The sequence below is a fragment of the Terrapene carolina genome, unplaced genomic scaffold (genome assembly GCF_002925995.2).
Source record: "Terrapene carolina triunguis isolate 2854851 unplaced genomic scaffold, T_m_triunguis-2.0 Scaffold23, whole genome shotgun sequence".
In the NCBI taxonomy this organism is placed as follows: Eukaryota; Metazoa; Chordata; order Testudines; family Emydidae; genus Terrapene; species Terrapene triunguis.
In genome coordinates, this window is record NW_020664374.1 from 2,294,908 (window position 1) to 2,321,306 (window position 26,399).

General features: G+C 40.5%; 1 protein-coding gene across 1 annotated transcript in view; it reads right to left on the reverse strand.

The window, feature by feature from the left end:
* LOC112110517 (P protein) overlaps window positions 1-26,399 on the reverse strand; it is a 365,580-nt gene that overhangs the window by 282,105 nt on the left and 57,076 nt on the right. Inside the window, exon 2 of the mRNA XM_026649002.1 lies at window positions 25,579-25,872. Coding sequence (XP_026504787.1) covers window positions 25,579-25,850 — 272 coding nt within the window. The 5' untranslated portion in view covers window positions 25,851-25,872. The remainder of the gene's footprint in view (window positions 1-25,578; window positions 25,873-26,399) is intronic.

The window sequence follows — 26,399 nt, forward strand, 5'->3', positions numbered from 1 at the left end:
AACAAATAATTACTGATGATTTACAGTAAAATTACCTTTCATAGGGACTCTGCTCAATCTCCACAGAGACAACAAGTCTCCCTTGTGCAACAGGCAAGCTGTGGCCTTCTGATTCCAGTGAGGTTACAAATAAAAAAAACCTCACTCAATGCTGCAATGAGGACTTGCCTAGATGAACTGTTAGTGTGTAGCAGGCTAGTTTGCTGCAGATTTACACCCCAGTGTGCCACATACAAACTGTCCATGTGGACCCTGCTATCATGCACTAAAAGTTGCCTAGTGCACTTTAATCTACTCCAGTTAATATGCAGCAGGCTACTGCATTCTAGATTTGCCCCAGAGCTTGCTATGCATTAACTATTTGCCTAGCAAGCCTCAACCTTCCAGCCATGCCAGGCCAAGGGTCATAAAAAAGACTAAGTTATGATTCCTGAAGAAAGACTCTGACTCCAGGGAAAAGGCATAAAGTCTTCTAAAGAGAAACATTAGAAATGGAGGAGAAGTGATTTCCTTAAGTTTCATCTTGGAATATAAAGATACCGTATTGAATAAGATAGTTAGGTCAAAATGGAGGGGAATCATGTGAGAAAAAGCCCAGACATGAACAATTGCTATTAATTATTATTAGGGCTGTTGATTAATCACAGTTAACTCATGCGATTAACTCAAAAAAATAATTGCAATTTTAAAAATTAATCGCGATTAATCTAAATTTTAATCACACTGTTAAACAATAGAATACCAATTTAAATTTATTAAATATTTTGGATATTTTTCTACATTTTTGTATATATTGTATTCTGTGTTGTAATTGAGATCAAAGTGTATATTTTTATTAAAAATATTTGCACTGTAAAAATGATAAACAAAAGAAATAGTATTTTTCAATTCACCTCATACAAGTACTGTAGTGCAATCTCTTTGTCGTGAAAGTGCAACTTACAAATGTAGATTTTTTTTGTTACATAACTGCACTCAAAAATGAAACAATATAAAACTTCAGAGCCTACAAGTCCACTCAGTCCTACTTCTTGTTCAGCCAGTCGCTAAGACAAACAACTTTGTTTACATTTACAGGAGATAATGCTGCCCTATTATTTACAGTGTCGCCAGAAAGTGAGAACAAGCATTTGCATAGCACTTTTGTAGCCAGCATTGCAAGGTATTTATGTGCCAGATATGCTAGACATTCGTATGCCCCTTCATGCTTCAGCCACCATTCCAGAGGACATGCTTCCATGCTGATGACGCTCGTTAAAAAAATAATGTGTTAATTAAATTTGTGACTGAACTCCTTGGAGGAGAATTGTATGTCCCCTTCTCTGTTTTACCCACATTCTGCCAATATTTCAATGTTAAAGCAGTCTCGGATGATGACCCAGCACATGTTATTCATTGTAAGAACATTTTCACTGCAGATTTCACAAAACGCAAAGAAGGTACCAATGTGAGATTTCTAAAGATAGCTACAGCACTCGATCCAAGGTTTAAGAATCTGAAGTGCCATCCAAAATCTGAGTGGGACGAGGTGTGGAGCATGCTTTCAGAAATCTTAAAAGAGCAACACTCCAATGCAGAAACTACAGAACCTGAACCACCAAAAAAGAAAATCAACCTTCTGCTGGTGGCATCTGACTCAGATAATGAAAATGAACATGTGTTGGTCCGCACTGCTTTGGATTCTTATTGACCAGAACCCATCATCAGCATGGACGCATGTCCCCTGGAATGGTGGTGGAAGCAGGAAGGGACATCTGAATCTTTAGCGCATCTGGCACATAAATAGCTTGCGACGTCGGCTACAATAGTGCCATGAGAATGCCTGTTCTCACTTTCAGGTGACATTGTAAACAAGAAGCTGTCAGCATTATCTCCTCAAAATGTAAACAAACTTGTTTGCCTGAGTGATTGGCTGAACAAGAAGTAGGACTGAGTGGACTTGCAGGCTCTAAAGTTTTCCATTGTTTTATTTTTGAATGCAGTTTTTTTTTTACAAAATTCTACATTTGTAAGTTCAACTTTCATGCACTACAGTACTTGTATTAGGTAAATTGAAAAATACTATTTATTTTTTTTACAGTGTAAAAACTTGTAATCTAAATATAAAGTGAGCACTGTACACTTTGTATTCTGTGTTTTAATTGAATTCAATATATTTGAAAATGTAGAAAACATCCAAAAATATTTAAATAAATGGTATTCTATTATTAACAGTGTGATTAAACATGTGATTAATGGCGATTAATTTTTTAATCGTGCGATTAATCGCGATTAATTTTTTTAATCGCTTGACAGTCCTAATTATTATTATTATTTGTACTGTAGTAGTGCCAAGAAGCCCCAATTGAGATCAGAGCCCTGTTGTGCTGTGCAATGTACATACACATGAGAAAGGACAGCCTCTGCCCCACCAGTGTTACAATAAAACAAAACTTCTGTACATTAATAGTAGTTTAGTCAAACAAGGCCTATCCAGGGAACATCTGCTGTCCCCCCGGCCATGCCGGGGCAGGGAGACCAAGTGAGACGCGCCACAGTTAAAAATGTCAGAGGTTTGCTGCTGACTAAGCAAGGGGATTCCATGACAAGAGATCTGCAGAAACGTATGACAGTGCAAGCTCGTTTATAATTTTTTTCTACTAAATGTGGCAGAAGGCTCCAGCCTGCTGAACAAAGAATAGAAAGACACTGAACGGAGCAGCAGATTCTCACACTGCAATACATTACAGCAGCCTGCAGATTGGGGTATGTTGAGAAGAAGCAGAATTAGTACTAAAAATCTCTTCTATTGGGCCCATCATGAAAGAGGCACAGTAGGGCACAGTAATAGCTTGGACAGAGCAGTTTAGTGGAATATACATTTTACAAGAACAAATACCATACCATAATTTTATATTTAAAAAAGAAAAAGAAGAAAAACTTTCCAGGCAATCGGGGGAGGGATAGCTCAGTGGTTTCATCCAAATCCCTGGCCTTCAGAATGATAGTAATCCAGCTGCCTGGCTGTTACTGGACTTAGGGGGGAGGGATAGCTCAGTGGTTTGAGCATTGGCCTGCTAAACCCAACATTGTGAGTTCAATCCTTGAGGGGGCCACTTAGGGATCTGGGGCAAAATCAGTACTTGGTCCTGCTACTGAAGGCAGAGGGCTGGACTCAATGACCTTTCAAGGTCCCTTCCAGTTCTAGGAGATAAATTATAAAAATAAATTAATGGAGATATCCTATTTTATACAGTGCCTGAACAACCTAGTTAGTCTAGAAGTCAACCAGCATTTCATAGTGTTTTGAAAGCATTTTAAACAGGAATTGTATCAAAAGCCTGGCCCTTAGTATGTGTTGAATCAGACAGTTACACAGTTACCTGGTTGTAAACTCCTAAGCATCAAAAAGGTTCAATGATCTTAAGTCAATAACACCTCAGAAGGGAGTATAATATGTATTTCATATTGCCTTCCGAAAACAGAGCACAAATTAGACCACTGTTTAGCAACAAAGCATATCCCTCCCAGATCGATCGCATAAAACAAACAATCAGTTCAAACTAGTACAGAGATGAACAACACCACTGGACTGACAGAGTTGGGCAGGAAATTGTTTTCCCATCCTGCACAAATCTGAGACCTGGGGTCAAATCCCTGCTCTGCCTAATCAAGTCCTGGGTTTCCCAAATCAGCCAGAGCAAGGACTTAAACCCAGGCCTCCCACATCACAGTTGAGTAACATTGGCTATTCTATGGTGGGTATCGGTCACTCTCTCCTGTTGGAGCTGTTCCACTTTGTATCAGTAATTAAATATTCATTGGCCCATAGAGCAAGACAGACTCTATAGCCCAGCAGTTATGGCACTCATCTGGGATGTGGGAGACCTGAGTTCAAGGGACTGATTTGGAGATCTCAGAACCCATTCAGACATTTGAACCCAGGTAACTTGCATGAGTGCTCCACTCACCAGGCTATTCTAGAGTGGGGCTCTGGTTTTGACCAGAAATTACATCCTGAACTATCAAATCTTTTCTCACAAAAGTTTTGTCAAAACTGATCCTTTCTTGCAATAAGTTTTGGTTTAGATGAATCAGCATTTTCCAACAGAAAACTGACTCATCGAAAAATTCCTGACTGGCTGTACTGACAAAGAGCTCTTTAAAATGTGCTTCCAGGCCAATGGGCTGAAGGAGATATTCCAATAGAGTGTGCTATGGCAGTCAGGTTGGGGGATGCTCTGGCAACAGGAACTGGAGGGAGAGAGCTGACTGGATGCTCTACACAGAAGAGCAACAGTGTAATATAAGAAGAAGAAAAAAGTATCCGGATACAAAACAAAAGAAGTTCCCCAGATTAACATAATTAGGCATTGAACTCATGAGTTGTTATACATGGGTGGTCACTTGCATTTCTGAGAGCCACAATAAAGTCAGTAAGGCTCCGCACAGTCACAGGGGACCCCCCCACACACACCCGCACACACCTTACAGGTTATGAAATATAAAAAAAACTGGTTTAAAATAAAGAAAAGGTAACTAAGAGAAACATTTTATAAAAATAAAATGCAAGGCATATCCACACAAAAAAAATTCATTTTTATTACTTTAAGATATATATTATAAGGCAGTCAAGTAAGATCAGTGAAGGTACTAAATCTACAAGAATTGCTGCCCCCCACCCCCAAGAGCATTAGCAAAATCACAGGCAAGAAAAAAAAATGTTCTTATGCACATTAAATGGATGAGTATTATTGCCACATGTTGAAAGACCAGGCTATGCAACAACAGAAAAGCACTAAACTGAGAAACAAAACTAAAGGACTGTTAGTTAAGGGTGAGGTTTTCTAAAGCATCAGATAGTTAGAAGCACAAATCCCACTGTGCTCCTCACTTCCTTAGGAGCTTTTGCAAATCCCATTGTTAATTGTTATTCATTTATTTATATAGGGCTTGATCCTGCTTCCATTGAAGTCAATGGAAAAACACGCTAATTTCTATGGGGAAAGGATTGGGCTCATTGTGAGCCTTGCTGCTATTAATGAAGGAGTGGTTGTCACAGGAGTTGGGGTGCAATTCAGACCAGTCAGAGGTTGCATTACCTCATTCCCTGTAACCCTGAGAGCTTCACAATGCCTTGCTACTGTAGCTCCCAGCCTGGGATGCTCACAGTCAGCAACAAGCATGCAGATCACACCCTGAGCATTTGTGTGCTACGCAGTTAGCCTTGGTTCAGCACCTTTACCCCAGAAGCCTGACTACAGCCCCACGGTGGCTTCCATCAGCCTTGTTACAACTATCAAGGTGACCCCAACACACTCCCAGTCCTGAATTTTCCCCAAACCATGTTCTGTACAATGTCCAGCCCTCTCCTGGGCAGCTCAGAAAAATAATATGGTTCATTTGTTCCTCTATCTAGAGACACAAAAATACATCACAACTTATTAACGAAACTGGGGGAAATACACCCTTCCATTTAAACACAGCAGAGTTGGTTTACATTAATAGTAAAACAAGCTTATTTACAAAAGCAGATAGGTTAAGTAATGCCAAGTAAAAGGAATAAAGTTAAGAGAGTTACAAGCCAATACAAGTGAACACACCCATGTAACAGTCTTGCACCTAATTTAGCAAGAAACAGGCTTTGTTCAAGATGGTCTGTCACCTATATTCAGTTTCCAGATATTTCAACCCGCTCTTTAGTTGAAGGACCCATCTTTCTCAATATGTAAGAGCTCTGTTCCCTAGTGGATGTCTAGTGATGGATGTCAAAGGTGGCATCTGTCCTTGCTTATATCTTCCAAAGTTCAATGACTTTGTTTCAAGAGGCAGAACGACCTCATGTTATTCTTCCCTTCCTGTGGACTTCCCATCCCCTTGCTGATTTGCATGTAAGATAGGACTTCCATTGGTTTTGGTCACCTCTCTCCAATGAGATTAAACAAGGTGTAAATAGCTGCCTTCTCTCCTGTCTGGGAGGGCACCTGTTTCTCCCTGTTTGGCCACAGACTTTAAAGCATAATATAATTAAATATCCCTATTTCCTCATATAGTGTTAATACACACATTTCATAATGATATTAATCACTAGTGTGACATTAGCTTTCAGAAAAGACCACATTCGATACATTTTTATAATACAGTAATAATGTGTGCAATTAGTTGATTCAATTGCTTGTCACTTGAGATTCATCCCCGATCTTTATAGACCAGTAAACTTTTGAAAAGAATTCTTCTGAGGGTTACAGCTTGAATAAACTTTACTTTGAGAGGTAAGAAAGGGGACATGGAGCCTGGTAGTGAAGGAAGCTCCATGCTCTTCCTCTCCTGGTGGTTGACTTCAATGGAGTTACTGTATTTTACACTATCTAAGGATCTGGTTCTTGATATTTCAGAATTAGAAATAGACTTGGCTATTTGCTTCAAAAAAATGTAACCTATATTGTATTTATGTATGTAATATGAAAACTAGCCACACTTCTTTCTGTACCAAGTCCGGGATAGTCTGTCTTCTAACTAAATAGATTAGAAAGAATATTTCTGAATTTATAATCCTCTTCAATAGCGTTATACAACTATGAACAGATTTGTAAAGGCAACTTTCTGGGTGTGTGTTGCTATTTAACCTGTGATCAAAGTAGTAGTTCCCAAGAAGCTGAGTTTAAGAATTTCTCTGTGAAAATGCCATCCTTCACTATAACTCTAGCTTCCTTGCATTGGAGCACAAAGACTGCATTTTTCTATGTGCCAAATAGACTTGAGATGAAGATGCTGTTAGAACATGTTCTTACGTTCTAAATGCAGAAATCACATTGTGTTACTTTTACACAGAATACTTGTCTTATTTATAAGAGCTGAAAAGCACCTATGCTGCCTTCAATAAGTAAATGGAAATCAATTCTGAACAGTCTGTTTTCTGTATACTAGGAAGTTTTAAAAAAAAACCCACTTATTAGCAGTACTCTGGATTTTTACATCTGAGTAAAATTGTATTTTCTGTAATATTGAAGCATACCTTATACAGTCTACATTTCAAAACAGTTCTCCAGACAACAGAAACTGTTCCATTTTCACTTTTCCTTTGGATTTACCATTTGTTGTATCAGACATATTCATTAAAATCAGGTTCATGCTTTTCTCTCTAAGAGGTTTACATGATGAAACAGCTGTCAATAAATCCCAAAGAGGATTGAATCTCACATGTCATTGGCATGACAGAGGAGGTAGAGTTGCTCCTATCACTCACTCCTAGAGATTAAAGTCGGGTATATCTGAGGCTGCTTTTTTAAAAAAGTAGCAGGGAAAAAAAATCACATTATATAAAAGTACAATAGTGGGCGGAGTAGTAGTTGTAAAACGTTGATTTACAATATACAGGCAAGCATATTAATTCTGGCTTACATATCCTACAGTAGGCTTATCTACGGCATAACAGTTCCTACTCCAAAGACAAATTTAATGCCCTCACCACACACACACACACACACACAAATTCAGTCAAATTGTCAGTATGGATGTGTTACATAATGACTTTCATGCAAAAACAGCACCAGAGTTTCATTTCATACTACAGCATCGCAGAAATAACAATGACACTATGAATGGTATGCCAGATGGACCCTGTTTTCTATTCTTACTACTCAGGGAGGGAGAGGGAATAGCTCATTAACCACTAGCGAAGCAATCAGCCTCTCCCAGCTGTTTTTTAATTACATTAAAACCACGGACAAGTCAGCTTCTTTCGCCGTATCTCTCTAAACTGCGAGTTACCGTAACTACCAAACTGCTTACATTAGCAATAACTCTCCCTATTTCACTCTTGGGAAGAAGAACTAGTTGATACCTATCAATAACAAACCACAGATTGGACCTATGGGGGAATTATTGTTTAAATAAAATACTTCATCTTAACAGGTCCATACATCAGAAGTAAAATCACTGTACGTCACTTGGCAGAAATACAGAGCGTAGAAGATATGTGCAAAGAAATAGTGATCAAACTAATGAAACCAGGACCCACCCACCCCCACTTCTGACTCTGACAAGACTGGCCCCCGTTCACACTATGGTCACTGATTGATTCATGAGCTACTGTGGATCAGGTTCCACATGGCCACTGGCTGCTGTTGACCCATCTGCACAATTGATTCCAAGTTGCCCAGGCAGGCCCATTAGCACATGCTAAACAGAGACCCGCTCGCTTGGGCGCTGGCTGTAAGCATTTCGGTGCTTCATTCAGCAGCTTTAGCTTTCAGAGACTAAATCACTTGAGCTCCTTATGAGTCGTAGTGTTAAAAAAAAAAAAACAGAAAAATCACAGTTCATAGTGACCTTGTATTTTTTTTTTTTAAATGTGTAGGCTAATTTCATTTCATCTGCACCTGTCTATTTTTCAAGTGCTATGTTCAATTTAACATGGATTGCGTACCCATCAATCCTTAAAAACGTGATCATTATTCTGGGAACTTTTGTTATGCTAAGAAATTTACTGGCTACAGAATGATTTTCAGTGCACCTAACGTGAGGGTGCACACCCGTTTGCAGAGAGATCTGACATTTTACTAGTCCACGGAAAGTGACATTTTAGTGTTCAATGATTGTGTGTTGGAATGAATGTCTCTTTCAAGAGAACTGTGCGCTAGAATATCTGCTTATAACAGCACGGCAAGTTAAAAAGGGGAGATATGAAAGATATCTTTCTTTATAGACCCACACGTATCTGCTGGTTTTGAGAAAGGTGAAGTTCCCTAATGCTGTTCATAGCCTGCTCTTCATTTCCGTTGGGATTTGGAAAAACAATCCACTGAAAAGCAGAAAGGAATCAATATGGCAAGGTGCAGAACACCTCCACTGAGGGACTGAGGACCATCAATTCCTACGAGCTACTTTTAAGGACAGGTACTCACTTCTAATGGTGCTGGCCTCTTGCTCTCCTGCCTATTCCAGTTTCAAGGGAGTTACACCATTTTACACAGGCTGAGGATATGACCCATTGAGAAGGCTGTTTACAATTGTTGCATTAGCTCACTTTCCTTTAATTCACTCCTGGATCCACTTCAGTACGGTTTCCGCCCACTTCACTGCTCTGCAACTGATCTCAAAGTCTCCCGCAGCCTCTTCCTAGACAATGCAGGGTCTATGCTCATCCTTTCACCTTGTTGATCACTCTCTCTTTCTAGCTATTCAGTCCTCACTCAACTTTCAAGGTTCCATCCTCTCCTGGTTCTCCTCCTACCTCTCTAACCCTCCCTTCTGTGTCCCTTTCAACTGATCCTCCTCTGCCCCACTTCCCTGCTTACAGGGAATTCCCTACATTTGATCCTGGGCTCTCTCCTCTTTTACATCTACACTCACCTAAATCAACGCTACACTATGCTACACTAACACCAACTGAGAATCCACCCTCACGCGATCTCAGAAATAACATGGCCCAAGATTAAAGTCTAATATTTCCTTCCAGGTCCCTTCACTAGTTCCTTTCTCAACTACTCTTGGCAGTACCTCCATGCCTCCAGTTACTCAATCCTCTAGCACTTAAGCTCATCTTCAGCCCCTTCCTCTCCTCCCTCCCCACCACAACCAGGCCACAACTAAAACCTATCACATCTCCTTTTACATCTCTAAACATTGACCCACCTGCAAAATCCCTGGTCCATGCACTGTTCATCTCCCACCTTGACTAGTCTATTCGCTTTCTCTCTGGTGTCTGCAATACTATGAACAAGTGCCATCTCCTCACGAATGAGAAAGGGAAAAAGTTGGAGAAAATACAACATGAGTTCATAATAATACTTAATAGCTGGAGGAGGAGGAGGAGAGGTAGCAGGAAGTTACAAAATGGCCGATTCAGGGTTGTGGGTCCATGTGTCCGGAAAATGTAAAGGGCCAACCACGAGAAAGCCTAACAGGAACATTTTCTCTGCATGCTTACGTCTACACTGTAACTGGGAGGTGTAATTCCCAGCTCAGGTTGATGTACACATACTAGTTCTGCTCAATTTAGCTTGCTAAAAATAGCAGTGTGGCCACAGTGGCGGCTCAGGCTAGCCGCCCAAATATATCCCCATCTAGATCCTAGGTACATAGTCAGGCCACTGCCCAGGCCACCATAGCCACACTAATATTTTAGTGCACTAGCTCAAGCAGAGCTAACACTCATACATCTACCCAGGTTGGGAATTCCCCTGACTGGGCAATCTTATTCTACAGAGATTCAGTAGCAACTAGGCAATCACCAGGTAAGGTGCTTACCGGTAAAGGGCTGTTTCTGTACTGTGGCTGCCGGAGAGATATCAGTGGTGTCACTTGGCATGTTGACCAATTTGGTCTCATTTCCATGTATTCCCAATCTGCTTGTCTGTATCCATCTGTTGTCTCTTGTCTTGCACAGAATTTACAATCTAAGTATGTCTGGGACCATTTTTTTGGTCTAGAACAATGGAGTCGTGGTTCACGACTGGCTAAGCATAGGTGCTACAATAGTATAAATAGTCAATAGAGTATATCACCAATGTCACACTCATTTTAAACACCAGAGGAAATCAAATGATAGCTAGTGCAGGTAACAGACCACAGGTGTACTGTGAGACCTGTGGGAAATGCAACTCAGTAAATAGATAGTTGCCTTCTGCACTAGCTGCCATCTCCAGATGGTCTTAAAGCATAGAGTGTGTTATAACAATCCAGACTGGCAGTGACCGGCTGTGGCGAGCTCCGTATCAGAAAGAGTTCACTGGGAGTTCACAGCCCTCTTGCCAAAGAGCAAATGAGGAAAAGCTCTCCTGGAAACCACTTCTACCTGAATATCCAGCCATAGCAGAGGATTGAATAAGAACACCAGGTTTTGAGGATCCAAAATAAATGACAGGCATACTCCCACAAGTGAGGTGCCAATCTGGGCCTGATTTTCCACTGCCTTGCACAGTGCAGTTATTTATGTTTGTGCAAAGTGGGTGCAAAATCATAGCAGATCTAACAATACTTTTCCATCACTAATTTCCATGCTTGTAATTCAAACATGACAGAAACTTGGGGCTAAATCCTCTTTGCCACATCTCAGCTGAGCTAATAGGCTGTACTGCTAAGTACGTCCATCAAGGTTTGAAGAATCTGTACTCCCCTCCCCAGGCCACGGAGCAGCATTGGAACCACTCCACAACCTTCTGTGCAGTAAGCCGTCTAGGCACACCTTCCCCACACCAATGAGGGGATTTTCACAGGTAGATTTATACAGGCACCAGTCCTACCCCCTCAGTTCCCCTTAACTCTTCCCCACACCCACCATGCGCTCTTTTGCATTGTGTGATGTCCTGTGCTGGTTTCCCTCATGCTGCTCTCCCTCAGAAAAAGCCTCATTGATTCCAGTGCATTTGAGCCCTTGCACACCTACGTGAGGAGAAAGCTGGGGCATGACTTGCTGTCTAGTAACTGAAATCAGTTTGACTGGCTATTATTCCAGACTTCTATTCCCATGTAGCACTCAGAATATCAGCATCACCACTCAAACCTATTATCCCAGGAGTGCTCTAGCTGGGCATTGGTAACATCAGGGAACAAGGGGTAAAACAGTTCTAGCAATAAAATGTTGCAGTGTGGGAAATTAGTGCCCAGGTGGGGCAATGGCCGTACGCTTTGCCTTGGACCAACAGCAACTCCCCAAGTTAGCCAACAAGGAGTCGGACACCCAGGAAGTCAGAGCGGAGGTTTAGCAGTTCGTAACTAGCAGAGGCAAGAATGCAACATTCTACACAGCTGGAGACACAAGGGCTGGCTGTGGCCACCAGAGAGTTGAGGACCAGGAGGAATTCCATACAGCTAGAAGTATCCAATCAATACCAGGTCCACAACATGGAAACTCTGGAAGATATCTTTCAAGATCCAGCTAGTCCATGGGAATGGAGAGCTGTACAGGACACAATTTGTGGATGGCAGCTTGGCCCAACCTGTAAGAAAACCAAGCTTGCCCACAAAGAGACCTCCAACCATCTGAGGAAGACAGACAATCCTTTTGGCAGATTCAGTACTACAAATAATTGAGAGAACATTCTGCAAGGGACAAGCAGTCAACAGGACAGTGTGCCGTCTTCCTGGATCCAAGACATAAGACATCACTCTGAGACTGCATAGGCTTCTAAAGTTGATGGGCAAGGATCCATTGGAGATGGTTCAGACTGGCACTTATGACACTGGGTCACAAGGTACATTACAGATAATAGATGACTTCAGGGAACTCAGAAGTGCGCTGAAGAATGTCCAAGCAATCTTCTCTGAGATCCTTCCTATCCCATGAACTAAGGATGACAGAAGGCAGAAGATTCTAGAAGTGAACCTCTTGGTAGGTAAGTGGAGGAGGGTTTTAGTTGTGTGGAGCATTGGTCCATCATCTGTGAGGAGAGGTGGCTGTATAATTTGGATGGACTCCACCTCTGTAGAAGAGGAACAAATTTCCTCAGGGACAGGCTGACAAAAGTAGTCAGGAGGGCATTAAACTAATAACAAAAGTGGGGGTGTGTAAAAAGAGGGAAGACATGAGCACATATTTAGCACAAAATCGAGATGTTACGAACAAAATGAATCAAGGAACCAAAGGATATGAAGAAAAGAAATTCTTGAATTGCCTATACACCAATGTTAGGAACTTAGGCATTTCCTGTTTCTGTGCCACTGATAACTCAGAAAAAACGATCCTGAATGTTTATGGATCAATGTCCTAACAGGTAAAGCACAAGCTGGGGTGTTAGTTGGTGTCTGCTACAGAGTATCAAATCACACTAGGGAAAAGCATGAGCAGCTCCTTAAACACCTATCTATAATGTGTAGGAAAATAAGCTTTGTGAACATGGGGGACTTCAATTTGAATGACACATGCTGGAGGGCTCATGCTGCCAGAAATAAAACATCTTGGAATTTCTTAATATTTCCTAACTCAAAAAATGTTGCATCCAACACAGAGGGAATTCTATATTAGATATCATCTTGACAGATAAAGAAGAACTGATCACAGAACTAAAAAGTAATGGTAGCTTAGGTACAAGTTATCATGACTTGATCTCATTTATAATGTGCAAACAAAATAAAGTCCAAACTTTAGTGATATGTAGTTGGCCAATTTCACAAAGCTGGAAAAAAAATATGAGCCATATCAGCTGGGAGGAATACTTTAATCAGAAAAATGTGAATGATAATTGGGACTTGTCTAAGAACACTTTACTACATGCCCAGAAACTCACAATCAAAAAAGAAGGTCATAGTGGTTAAAAAAATCAAACTGGTTTAGAGAGGAAGTGAAGGAAGCTACAAAAATGGAAGAAAGGGGAAGTTATTAGTAATTACTATAAATCAGAAGCTATGAATTGTAGAATACTGATAAAGGAAGCAAAGGGAAACAAAGAGAAATCTATGGCCAGCAGAGTTAAGGACAATAAGAAGGCATGTCTTACATATATAAGGAACAAGAAGAATCCTAACAATGGTATTGATCCATTACCAGATAGAAATGGTAGAATTACCAATACTAATGCATAAAAGGCAGAAGTGTTCAATAAATATTTTTGTTTTGCATTTAGGGAGAAATAGATGTAGTCATATCATACAATAACACTCTTTCCATTCCACTAGTATCCTGGGAGGATGTTAAAAAGCAGCTATTAAAGTTAGACTTTTTTTTTTTTTAATCAGCAGTTCCAGATAACTTGCACCCAAGAGTTTTTAAAAATCTGGCTGCAGAGCACGCTGGACATTAATGTTGATTCTCAATAACTTTTAGAAAACTAGGGAAGTTCCAGAAGACTAGAAGAAAACTAATGTTGTTCCAATATTTAAGCAGGATGCCAGATAATTATAGGCCTCTCAGTCTGACATCAATCCCAGGCAAAATAGTGGAGCAGCTGATATGGGACTCAATTAATAACAAATTAAATAATAAATACCAATCAACATGAGTTTATGGAAAATAAATCCTGTCAAAATAACTTGATTTTTTATGAGATTACATCAAGTTTGGCTGATAAAGGTAATAGTGTTGATGTAATATACTTAGACTTCTGTAAGGCATTTGACTTGATACCACAAAACAGACAATTTGATTAAAAAACTAGAATGAAACAAAATTAACATAGCACACATTAAATGGATTAAAAACTGACTAACCGATAGGTCTCAAAATGTAATTATAAGCAGAGAAACATCATTGAATGGGCATGTTTCTAATGGGGTCCCACAGGGGTCATTTCTTGGCCCTACACTATTTAAAATTTTTATCAATGACCTGTAAGAAAATATAAAATAATCCCTAATAAAGTTTGAAGCTGGCACAAAGATTGGGGGAGTGATAAATAATGAAGAGGACAGGTCAGGTCACGGAAACAGAGTGATCTGGATTGCTTAGTAACCTGAGCACAAGCAAACAATACACATTTAGGAACAAAGAATGTAGGCCATACATAGAGGATGGGGAACTCTATCTTGGGAAACTGTGTCTCTGAAAAAGATTTGGGGGGGGGCGTGTGGATACTCAACAGCTGCCAGTGCAACCTTGTGACCAAAATGTCTAATTCATCCTTGGATGCATAAACAGGGGACTCTTGAGTAGAAGTAGAGAGGTTATTTTACCTCTGGTTTTGGCACTGTTGCAACAGCTGCTGAAATACTGTGTTCAGTTCTAGTACCCACAATTCAAGGAGAAAGCTGATAAATTGGAGAGGGTTGAGAGAAGAGCCACAAGAATGATCAAAGGATTAAAAAAACATGCTGTATAGTGATAGTCTCAATGAACTCACTCTATTTCGCTTAACAAAAAGAAGATGACTTGATCAGAGTTTATAAGTATCTACACGAGGGGGAACAAATATTTGATAATGGGGACTTCAATCTAGCAGACAAAGGTGTAATAAGGTCCGTTGGCTGGAAGCTGAAGCTAGATAAATTCAGACTGAAAATAAGATGTAAATTTTTAATAGTGAACATAATTAACCACTGGACCAATTTACTAAGGTTCATGGTGGATTCTCCATCACCAGCAATTTTTAAATCAAGATTGGATGTTTTTCTAGAAGATATGCTCTAGGAATTATTGTGGGAAGTCCTATGGCCTCTGTTACACAGGAGGTCAGACTAGATGATCACAATGGTCCCTTCTGGCCGTGTAATCTATTCATCTAAATTGGCTAATGTAAACCCAAGAAATGGCTTATTTATCAGCTGTAATTGCCTACATACAGTTTATTTCTTTTGGAAGTCTGATTGCCTGGATGGCTTAACTCTTTGACCTTATAATGTAAAAAAAAGTTGTCAACATTAAAAGCCTCCTACATTTAAAAAGAGGTTTACATGATGAAACAGCTGTCATACCCCAAAGCAGATTGAAGCTCATATGTCACTGGCATCTTTCCACAATTGGCCTTGGAGGCCTAACTAAGAAGACCTCAAAACAACCACATTGACAACAATTAGGAAAATAATAGCAGTGTGCAAAACTCAGATGTTTTCTACCATTTCTCAGGCGTTCATGTAAAATAATGTTTCAGTTTTGATCCTTGTAGGTTCAAAACTGCCCTAAATTTAGCTTTGAATTTTGGGTCCAAACTAAAGCTTGACAATTCAAAAAAGAATTTGTAAATATTCATTTGAATAAAAGCCCTACATTTACTTCGAGAGTATTTGTGGCCCCTCTTATTCACTATGCACAAACATTAACACTAGCGACATTTTATCTGCAAAAATGTCCCATCAGAATATGGATTCTCTGGAAGTGTGGCTACGTTTATGTCTTTAAAAGGTTATTATGGGTTTTACTCAGCAAGTCAGGGAACAGAAGCAATAACGTGATCTATTGTGAACAATAAATTATAAGCAGAATAAAAGCTCAGAGCAATAGTTCTGATGAACAATACACAAGCAATAATGAAATATGTTCACATAAATCATTCATTGAATGATTTCGAACAAAGAAGAAATTTATAAAAATTGAGATCTGTTTTTGGATAATTCATTAACAAATAAAGGTACTAAATTCATCAAATAAATTGTCTGCTGTTTGCTCAGCTGTAATTCAAATGAACCCAAAATGTCATGGGCTCTCCCGGAATTAATCCATAAAGCCACTTTCCTGCACTCCTTCAAATGCCTCTTCAAGATATACTGTGATGCCAATGGTAAACTGGCAACTGATAACAGCTGGGTAGATGGGCAATAGGAACTTCTGATATTAATTAGGGCTGTCGATTAATCGCAGTTAACTCAAGCGATTAACTTTAAAAAAGTTATGGTGATTTAAAAAAATCAATCATGATTAATCGCAGTTTTAATCACACTGTTAAACAATAGAATACCAATTAAAATATACTCTTTGATTTCAATTACAACACAGAATACAATATATATGAAAATGTAGAACATCCAAAATATTTAATAAATTTTATTACAAATATTTGCATTGTAAAATGATAAACAAAAGAAATAGCATTTTTCAATTCACCTCATACAAGTACTGTAGTCACAAAAGTGCAACTTACAAATGTAGATTTTTGTTGTTACATAACTGCATTCAAAAACAAAACAATGTAAAACTTCAGAGCCTGCAAGTCCCCTCAGTCCTACTTCTTGTTCTGCCAATCACTAAGACAAACAAGTTTGTTTACATTTACAGGAGATAATGCTGCCCTCTTCTTATTTCCAATGTCACCAGAAAGTGAGAACAGGCACTTTTGTAGCCCGCATTGCAAGGTATTTATGTGCCTGATATGCTAAACGTTCGTATGTCCCTTCATGCTTCAGCCACCATTCCAGAGGACATGCTTCCATGCTGATGACGCTCGTTAAAAAAAAAAAGCGTTAATTAAATTTGTGACTGAACTCCATGGGGTCCCCTGCTCTGTTTTACCCGCATTCTGCCATATATTTCATGTTCTAGCAGTCTCAGATGATGACCCAGCACATGTTGTTCATTTTAAGAACACTTTCACTGCAGATTTCACAAAACTTAAAGAAGGTACCAATGTGAGATTTCTAAAGATAGCTACAGCACTCGATCCAAGGTTTAAGAATCTGAAGTCCCATCCAAAATCTGAGAGGGACAAGGTGTGGAGCATGCTTTCAAAAGTATTAAAAGAGCAGCACTCCAATGCGGAAACTACAGAACCCAAACAACCGGAAAAGAAAATCAACCTTCTGCTGGTGGCATCTGACTCAGATAATGAAAATGAACACACTGCTTTGGATCGTTATCAATCAGAACCCGTCATCAGCATGGACACGTCCTCTGGAAGGGTGGTGGAAGCAGGAATGGACATATGAAGCTTTAGCCCATCTGAGATGTAAATATCTTGCCACACCAGCTACAACACTGCCATGAGAATGCCTGTTTTCACTTTCAGGTGATGTAAACAAGAAACGGGCAGCATTATCTCCTGCAAATGTAAACAAACCTGTTTGTCTGAGCAATTGGCTGAACAAGAAGTAGGACTGAGTGGACTTGCAGACTCTAAAATTTTACATTATTTTATTTTTGAATGCAGTTTTTTATACATAATTCTACATTTGTAAGTTCAACTTTCATAATAAAGAGATTGTACTACTGTACTTGTATTAGGTGAATTGAAAAATACTATTTTGGGTTTTTCAGTGCAAATACTTGTAATCAAATATAAATATAAAGTGAGCACTGTACACTTTGTATTCTGTGTTGTAATTGAAATCAATATATTTGAAAATGTAGAAAACATCCAAAAATATTTAAATAAATGGTATTCTATTGTTTAGCAGTGTGATTAATTGTGCAAGTAATCGTGATTAATTTTTTTAATAACTTGACAGCCTAATATTAATGTATTTATTTGGCCTATGTACATAATACGTTTATTTCTGTTACCCTCATTCCTCCCACACCATTCCTTCCGATTGTCACTCCCATGTGTTGCATCTAGTTTTAACTAGGTGGTCCTCAGGATACGGATTATCTTCAACTCCTGTTCACTCCCACGTGTTGCATCTAGTTTTAATGGGAGCCTTATGAAGTTACTACCATATCAGAAACAGGAAATAATGGTCTCAGTCACAACAGTCGTGAAAATTTTGAAGCAAAAACCATAATTAAGCCCAGGTATTGGGTTCAGCTTCACTCAGAGAGTCCATTATCCCTGTTTCAAGAAAATCTAGGAGTGTTTCTAAAGGCTTCAGGTACTGTCAGGGGTGAAAGTAACTTAAAGGACTTACCGGTACGCCGAAGTCCTGAGCAGGGGGCGGAGCCACAACTGGAAGGGGCGGGGGCTCAACCGGAAGAGGCAGGGCCTTTAAATCCCCAGGCCCTTTAAATCGCCGCTGGAGCCCCGGGGCTCTGGCAGCGGGGCTTTGGCGGCAATTTAAAGGGCTCGGGGCTCTGGCCACTGCCGGGAGCCCTGAGCCCTTTAAATCACCAGCCTGGGGAAGCTGCCCCCTGCCGGTGTGGTTGGCGGTGTACCGGCTCTTGCCAGTACGCCGGACCGGACCAGCTTACTTTCACCTCTGGGTACTGTTATAAATATTTCACACATTTCAATGAATCTGGTAACTCCAGTATATAGCATATATTTATTTATAGATGTAAGGAATAAAGAGTGCTTATGCAAAAAGTTCTAGGTGCCCTAACAATTTATGCAACTGACTAGTGATGGTCACACAGCATCATACAAACAATCAGAGGCAGGAGGAAAAAAATAGCTCTCAGCCAGCCAATAAGTGAAAGCAATGGAAGAGCCTTTTGGACCCCACTGATCTCCCTTTCCACGAGCAAACTCTCAACCCTCCTCCAAAGCTTTATCAAATAAATGGCTATTGCATCATGTTCAAATTTGGGCTACATTGGACCAGGGTTATGTGGATGATGCTTTAAAACAGCAAGTAACACACATAAATATTAGCCAGTATTGGTTAAATAACCAACAGAGAGTGTATATTTATTCCAAGCGTTCACATTGTATCTTTTATGCATGAAAACAAACTGCATAATCTCTGAATAACAAATGCTTAAGAGAATATTTTATATGCCCAGACTAAACTGTGTTGAAATCCAAAATGATAATTTAGTTTATTTAAAACTTTTTAAGTTACTATTAATTCTTTGTATTGCAGTAGCATCTAAAGGGCCCTCCTGGGAATCAAATCCCATTAGTACTCTGCGCCCTGTAATGCACACCAGATTTCTGAAGGCTTCTACAATTCCCAGGCCATAACAGAATGGATTAACAACAAACTTCTAAATAAATCATTCTTACTGCCTTGGTTTCTGTTCCAATATGTGGGCAACGGACATGACAGATCAGAATGGTCCCTTCAGAAATGTAGGATTTCTACTCGAAAATGGCCAGTTTCTGACTTGTCTTAAAAAGAGATTATGTAATTACTAGGATAGCCAAAGGGAGGTTTGACCAGCCATTACATCCAAAGCAAGAGAAAAGGGCCCAAAGTGCTATGTGAAGAAATGGCTTGTAATCAGGTTTCTTTCCGTCTTTCTCTTTTATATTCCCAGCCCCAAAATGCCCTGAGCTTTTCAGACTCAGGTCTGAATGACATCTCAAAGCAAAGAGAAGTGCCTAGTACAATTCCATCTATGTCTTCTTTCTGATTAATTTAGGGTTACCATATTTTGAGTGTCCAAAAAGGGGACACTCCACAGGGCCCCGGCCCCACCCCCAGCTCCGCCCATGCCCCCACCCCAACTCCATCCCTTCCCCAAAGTCCCCACCCCAACTCCGCCCCCTCCCCTGCTTCCCGCGAACATTTGATTCGCGGGAAGCCTGAAGCAGGCAGCAGGTAAGCTGGGGGAGGGTGGGGGGAGGAGGTGCGGCCCAGTCTGGCCACCCCAACCGAGCGGCTCCCTCCGGCAGCCAGCCCCGGCCCCAGCTTCTCCAGCCTGGCTCGGCTCCTGGGGTGCCGGCCTGGGCCAGCCCCGCGGCCCCGGCCCCTCCCTGGCCCCGCACCCCCGGGCCCCGGTCCCGCACCCCGGCCCGGCCCCGCACCCAGCGGCGCCGGCCCCTCCCTATTTTCCCGGACATGTTCGGCTTTTTGGGATTTCCCCCCGGACGGGGATTTGAGGCCCAAAAAGCTGGACATGTCCGGGAAAATCCGGACGTATGGTAACCCTAATTAATTCAGATTTGGCCTTTGGGGCCTAATAAGCCCACAGCTGTAGGCCTCCTCTTCTGCCTCCCAAGTTGAGATATGTACAGGAGAATTTCAGCTTTAGGTACAAAAACCAGCAAGTCTTTAGCCCTTTTCCTGTGAAGGTAGCCTAATCTGCCATTCATGCTATTGAGATGCCTCTTCTTATGGCCAGAGGTGACAGTTGGTGCTCAGCAGAGGAGTCCTGGAAAGGAACTAGTCGTGACTCTAGTGCTATCCACCAGTGGCAGCCTGGACAGTAGTTCCAACACACGGGACTAGATGCACCACTTAATCAGATGGATTTATGGCTGCTTCACATCACTGAAGCAGTGCAAGGCAGTCAGAGTACATCAATTGGTGAACTTGGCCTCCCATTGTGCAAACAGGAGTTGAGGATGTAATGTAACTGAAGGCTAAACTCTGACTCCAATAGGAGATGTGCCTGAATATATAGGGCAAAATTCTGGCACACTAATCATTTCTATAGTTCCAGTGCAACTCGAAGAACTAAAATGACTACACTTTTAACATATTAATTTGTATTAGTAGAGTATCTTCAAAGCAGAGTCATATGTTTACAGTACATTTAAATTTCAACAGCACTACATATTACAACAAAAGTATGTATCGATAACTATTGAATCAGTAAGACGACCCACAATTCTTAACATAAGAAATATTATACCAGATCAGACCTCTGTTCAATTTAATGAAGTCCAGTATACTGCTTCTGAAAGTGGAAGATACCAGATGCTTCAGAAAAATATACAAGAAGCCCAGAAGTGCAAAACTATGAAATTGCCCATAATGGAAATTTCCTCCTAACCCTTTCAAGTTAGTAGTTGGTTTATGAGCTGGAGCATTTTTGTATCCCTATTTTTAAAAAAATCCTGTATAATATAACTGTAGATGTTATTCATAGCATATGCTGACCTTTCGATAGTGACCACTTTTTACCACAATCATCTTGACTTTGGAGGAATATGGGCAGATGAAGAAAAGGGAAAATGGAACTAGCTGCAGTAGAACCAGAGATGCATAATCAGGTCTATTTCTTATGCCCACTCGTGGATGAAGGGTTATTTCAGAATGCAAAGCTCAGAAAGGAGGTGGTTTCTGTGCAGGATATTAGGAGGAAGTGTAAGTTAAATGAACTGGGTCAGCACAGGGTTCCCATTTTGTTACTAGAAGGAAAAAACCTGGCTCTTCTGTAATGTCAGGAGTCAGATCCTCAGTTCCTGTAAATCAGTGTAACTCCACTGAAGTCAATGGTGCTAACTGACTGATACCAGCTGAGGATCGGGCCCCCGGTCGTCAAGTCCTTTCTACATCTCTTTTGTCCTAAAAGAGAATTGACAAAACTACCATGACTTTAATGGAGATCCCTGGCATGGATTCTGAGCTCCATTACCAACGGTAGCAAAACTGAGACCAAGGTTTCAGGAACCAACGTTTAGCTTTTCCCAGAAGAGGCTCTGGTGCCACACTCTGAAGAGGAGTAATAAGGGAAGTTGCCATGCTAGGGTTCACCAACAAGACGGCAACAAAAACAGCCCACAGGTACCAACAGAGGCACCAACACTAACAACAGTTCCTCACTCCTCTCAACATGGAAGGGAGTATCAACGGAAGTTGATGCCAACACATTCACAGTCCTCCATGTCAATGAGACAGACACATAGGTATCACATGAGCTGATTTTAACACTGAAGAGCTGCTGGGCAAGAAACCCTGTGCTCTGCCTCCCCTTCTTTCTCCCCCTCAACAGGGGAGAGAACAGAGGAAAACTGTGTGGTCACTGGATTTTCTCCAGAAACACTAAGCAATGCAGGAAGCAGGTGAGAAGTCTGACCCAGAACTGGGGGTGTGGGTAGAGCAGCAAGAGAGAGGAACAAAGAGTTAAGGGTGGGGAAGGAGAGACAGGAGATGAAGGTGTCACCTATGAGGGCATGGAGAAGAAAGGAAAGGAGAGTGCTGAGAGTTGCAAAAAAATAGTCAAAAAAGGTTGATAAATTGGAGTTCTTAAAGACCCAGTTGTGCAATCAGGGGGCATGTGACCGATACTGAAGGAAATAAGGTGGTGATCAGAAAGGAGAACATATTGAATGAAAGATCCAAGTGGGAGCAGTGCTTAGAAAAGACAAGGTCCCAGGAGTCACCATGATGGTTGATCCAGGGCGGTAGGTCAAATGAGGTTAGGAAGAGGAAGAGAGAAGCAATAGAATCAGATGGGACAACAGAGTGAAAGCTGAAGTTAGAGGATTTGATAGGTAAAATGGCAGCTCAGGCTAAAGGGACAAATCTAATGAAGACTTAACAACTGGCCTCAAACCCTTGAACAAACAAGCGCCTGAAGTACTTGAACTGGAGGCAAAACATCCTCCATGTATGTACCCACTACCCTAGGCACTGACTCTAGTCCTGGAGCTCCCATGTAAAAATAATGGTGGGTGCTGAGCACTCACCGGCAGCCCCCCTTATCAGCTCCTCCCCCACCCTCAGCACCTCCCACTTGCTGGCGGCCCTGCCAATCAGCGCCTCTCCCCACCTCCCCCCCAGCGCCTCCCGCCCTCCGTGATCAGCTATTCCACAGCATTCAGGAGGCGCTGGGGGGGAGTGGGGAAGGAATGAGTGCAGGGGGAGGGGGCAGAACAGAGTGGGAAGAGGTGGGGTGGGTGTGGGGCCTTGGGGGAAGGGGTGGAGTGGGGGCAGGACCTGGGGCACATTAGAAAGTCAGCACCTCAGCATGCTACAGCGAATGCAAAGGACAGTTCATTGACATCAACCTCCCAAAAATAAAATTGGCCAGTTAATTTAAGAACAATTTCTTAAAGTTTATTTTATTGACTGAAGTAAATCCTCAATCCTTTTAAATAGCTTCATTGAAACAGCTTGCTTTGGCATACATTTAAAAAATTAGACACCTTGCGATTATTATCCTTGAAAGATAATTAACCAATTTAACTTAAATAGATACATTAAAACAAATTACACAGACATGTCAAATAGATGGATTCTTTCCTGCAACTAGGACTGTTTTTGTTTATTTGTTTGTTTTCTCACCTTTTTTTAATCAGTAGTACTCTTCATCTGTAAGCATCACACTAAATAACATCAGAAGTGTAATTTTCATTACTCTGGAATTGCACAGACATATAGGTTGGGGCCCGACCCTGCAAAGACTTACTCACGTGTTTAATTTTACTATGAGGAGTAGTCCCATTGATTTCAATGGAATTACTCAGAGGAGGAAAGTTAAGCACAAATATAAGTGATTGCAAGATCCAGGCCTCAATGTTCTATTATTGCAAATATTTCACCTGAAATCATCACTTGTTCAATGCAGATTTTTGCTATCAGAAGACCAGATATAATGCATGATAAAAAAAAAAGTGGGAATTAAAAATGCTGCAAGATTTATTTATTATGTCAACGGCATTTGCATGTAGAAATCTGAAATTGTGTTGGGGGTAGGGGGAAGAGAGGGCAGATCAGTTGAGAATTTCAAGCAGACCCTTTTCCGGTGCATAATGCTTTATTATAAAAAGTTAGGAGTACATAATTCTCTGTAATATGATACGGTGATGATACAGTAATTGCACATTTATCCCTAGATCACTCACAGTAACTTCATTTTACTTAATCAGAAAATGGTTGTTACCACAAGACGTGGATTACATTTGCAGAAAAGTGGACTCAATGATCTAATGCATCTTCTTCATCTCTAATGTCTATATCTTATGTTGTTTTCAACTTCAAAATACCATGTTTATTAACTGTGCATTTACTGCATATCAGCACTGTATTTACCAGCACCATTCAATACTGACACATACAGGACTTTCAAAAGGAGAGGTCTTTGGCTCCCCAAGACACCGTAGCCCATTTTCTCATACTCCACTTACTGTCATCATGTTTCTGAAAAAGCACATCTTGACTTCCATCAGGCCAGTAATAATTCCTGCTGCACTCAAAATTAAGGAGCTTTTACATAATTTGACTTTGTTCCCAAACTGCTTGGGATTTTGTAAAAATAGTCAGAAGAAGAATATAAAAGGAGTACGAGTTGATTGTTATTAATTTATTATTAATAATTATTAGTTATTATTTTTGTTGTTGTAATTCTTTTCAATTGTAAAAGATTTCCACATTTCCATCTGAAGGCTATTTTGGACAAATTATGATCCACTGAAATCCCTAACTCAGCTTCTTTCCCACAGACATATAAAGACCCAGCTAACAAACAGGAAACAGAATAGGAAAAAAATCAGTTCTTCAAGAGCATATTTTTATATTGTCCTATAGAGTACTTTTTTTTTTTTTTTTTTCAAAAGTGGATTCATGTCAGTTTCACTGAATTGTTCGTTCACCTCAAAAAAGCAAAAGAGTTCCAAAGAAGTTTAAATGTTTCACTTCAACAGTTTCAAAATGAAAACTTTTTTCAGTTCAAAAGTTATTTTGTTTTGAAATTTTCTGCATTTTTTTAAAATGCAAAAACATTTTTTAAAAATGCTCAAAATCTAAATGAAACATTTCATTTTGGGTGGAATGAAACCCTAAAGTTCTATGGCTTGTGTTAAGCAGAATGCCAGGCTAGATTAGCACAATGGTCCCTACTAGCCTTAAATAGATCTATGAAATAGACATGAAGACTCCTCAGAACCACTGAAGTTTCTTGACAACAGTTCTAAATGCCTTTTATTTCCACCCCCACTCTCACTGGGGTGCTTATTCTATTTATTTCAGGTTGGATTTTTCTATATGATAATTGGGTCTCAGAAGCTCAGCGATTGCTACTTTCCAGAGTCAAAACTCTTCAGCAAAATGAAAATGGGGGTGGCAAGTTTATACAGCCACTTGCAATATTTCGGAGTCGCCACTTTAAACATAAAAATAGAATTGCACACATTTGGGGCCTGATACTGCCACAGTGGCTGCCGTGAGAGTGTAGAGAACATCTCCTAGCAGGTGCTCATGACCTCAAGTAATCAGATGCTAAATGATCATGTATGGTATTATGTTGTGCTTACTCTCAGGACTGAATTATTAGTGTCTTTTTAGGCCTATAGCCCTCCTCAGCAGTGATGCAGCTTATTGCCTTGATGTAGACTTGTGAAGCAGTTTGCTAATTTGTGTGTCATTTTATCAAAACAAAGATGTTTTCTCTCTGTCGGTTAAACAAACCCATCACAAAACACACAGAGTGGTGAAGAAAACCCAGGTCTCAGATTTGGAAAACATAGCAAAATCGATGCAGAGCAGCTGTAAAAGCTGATATTAGTCCAGGAACCTGCTGAGCCAGTCACCATCTCTAGGCAATTACGACTGCTATAAATTCCTACTAAGCTTTTCACTCCATACGTTTATAGAAAGATGTTAAATAAAATATATTTTATCAACGCTGTAAGGGAATAAAAACAACTTTCAATAAAAGAAACTGATTCAGTTTGTTCTTGCCCTTACCTCCCCTGCATGGCGAGTGGGCTGAAATCTTTCCCAAGGGGAACACAGCAATCCTGCCCTATTGCTCCATTTTGATAGGGCTTTTGTGGCTGTCCCTGAACAGACACCATTCCATGAAACTCCTTTAACAGCCGCAGCTCATTGAAGTTGCTGGCAATTGGTTCAGCTGCCACCTTCCCGTGCAAGTTAGCATTGTGTGGAGAGGATGTCTGACTCAGCTCCATCTCTAGATTTCCAGAGATTGCTCCATCATCTTTGCTATCCAAGTACATATCTTTTGACTGGTTTTCTATCCTGAAAAGAGTGAAAACAAATCTATTAGGACCATACTGAATACACACATTTTATATCTATCCCCAGGCACACATACACGTGTGTTGATATCCAGGTATTAAAATGCCATTGGACATACTATATTTATCTTGCACTTTTGACTGCCTTACCTGTAGTCTGCTTGGTAATTCATCTCTACCAGAAATACTTTAACATTTGAAAACTCTGAGCAGCTTCAAAAACAGCCATCATTTAAAATAAATACATAAAACAGCCTGCCGGACATCGCTATTCTTCTCTTTACCCAAATATGGAATTTCCCCAAAAAACATCTTCTCCCAAATTAAAACACACTGGTTTATCCTAGAGAATGAACTATATTCATTGCCACGGCAGGTTTGAGCTCTGACTGACACTGTGACCATTAGAATGAGAAACAGGTGCCCGTACAACACCGTCAGCAAGGTAGATGTGATACAGCACATACTTCTAGCCCTGTTTTTTACCTCAGAAACACTTAAGCCCCAGTCCAGTAAGCTCTCTGCATG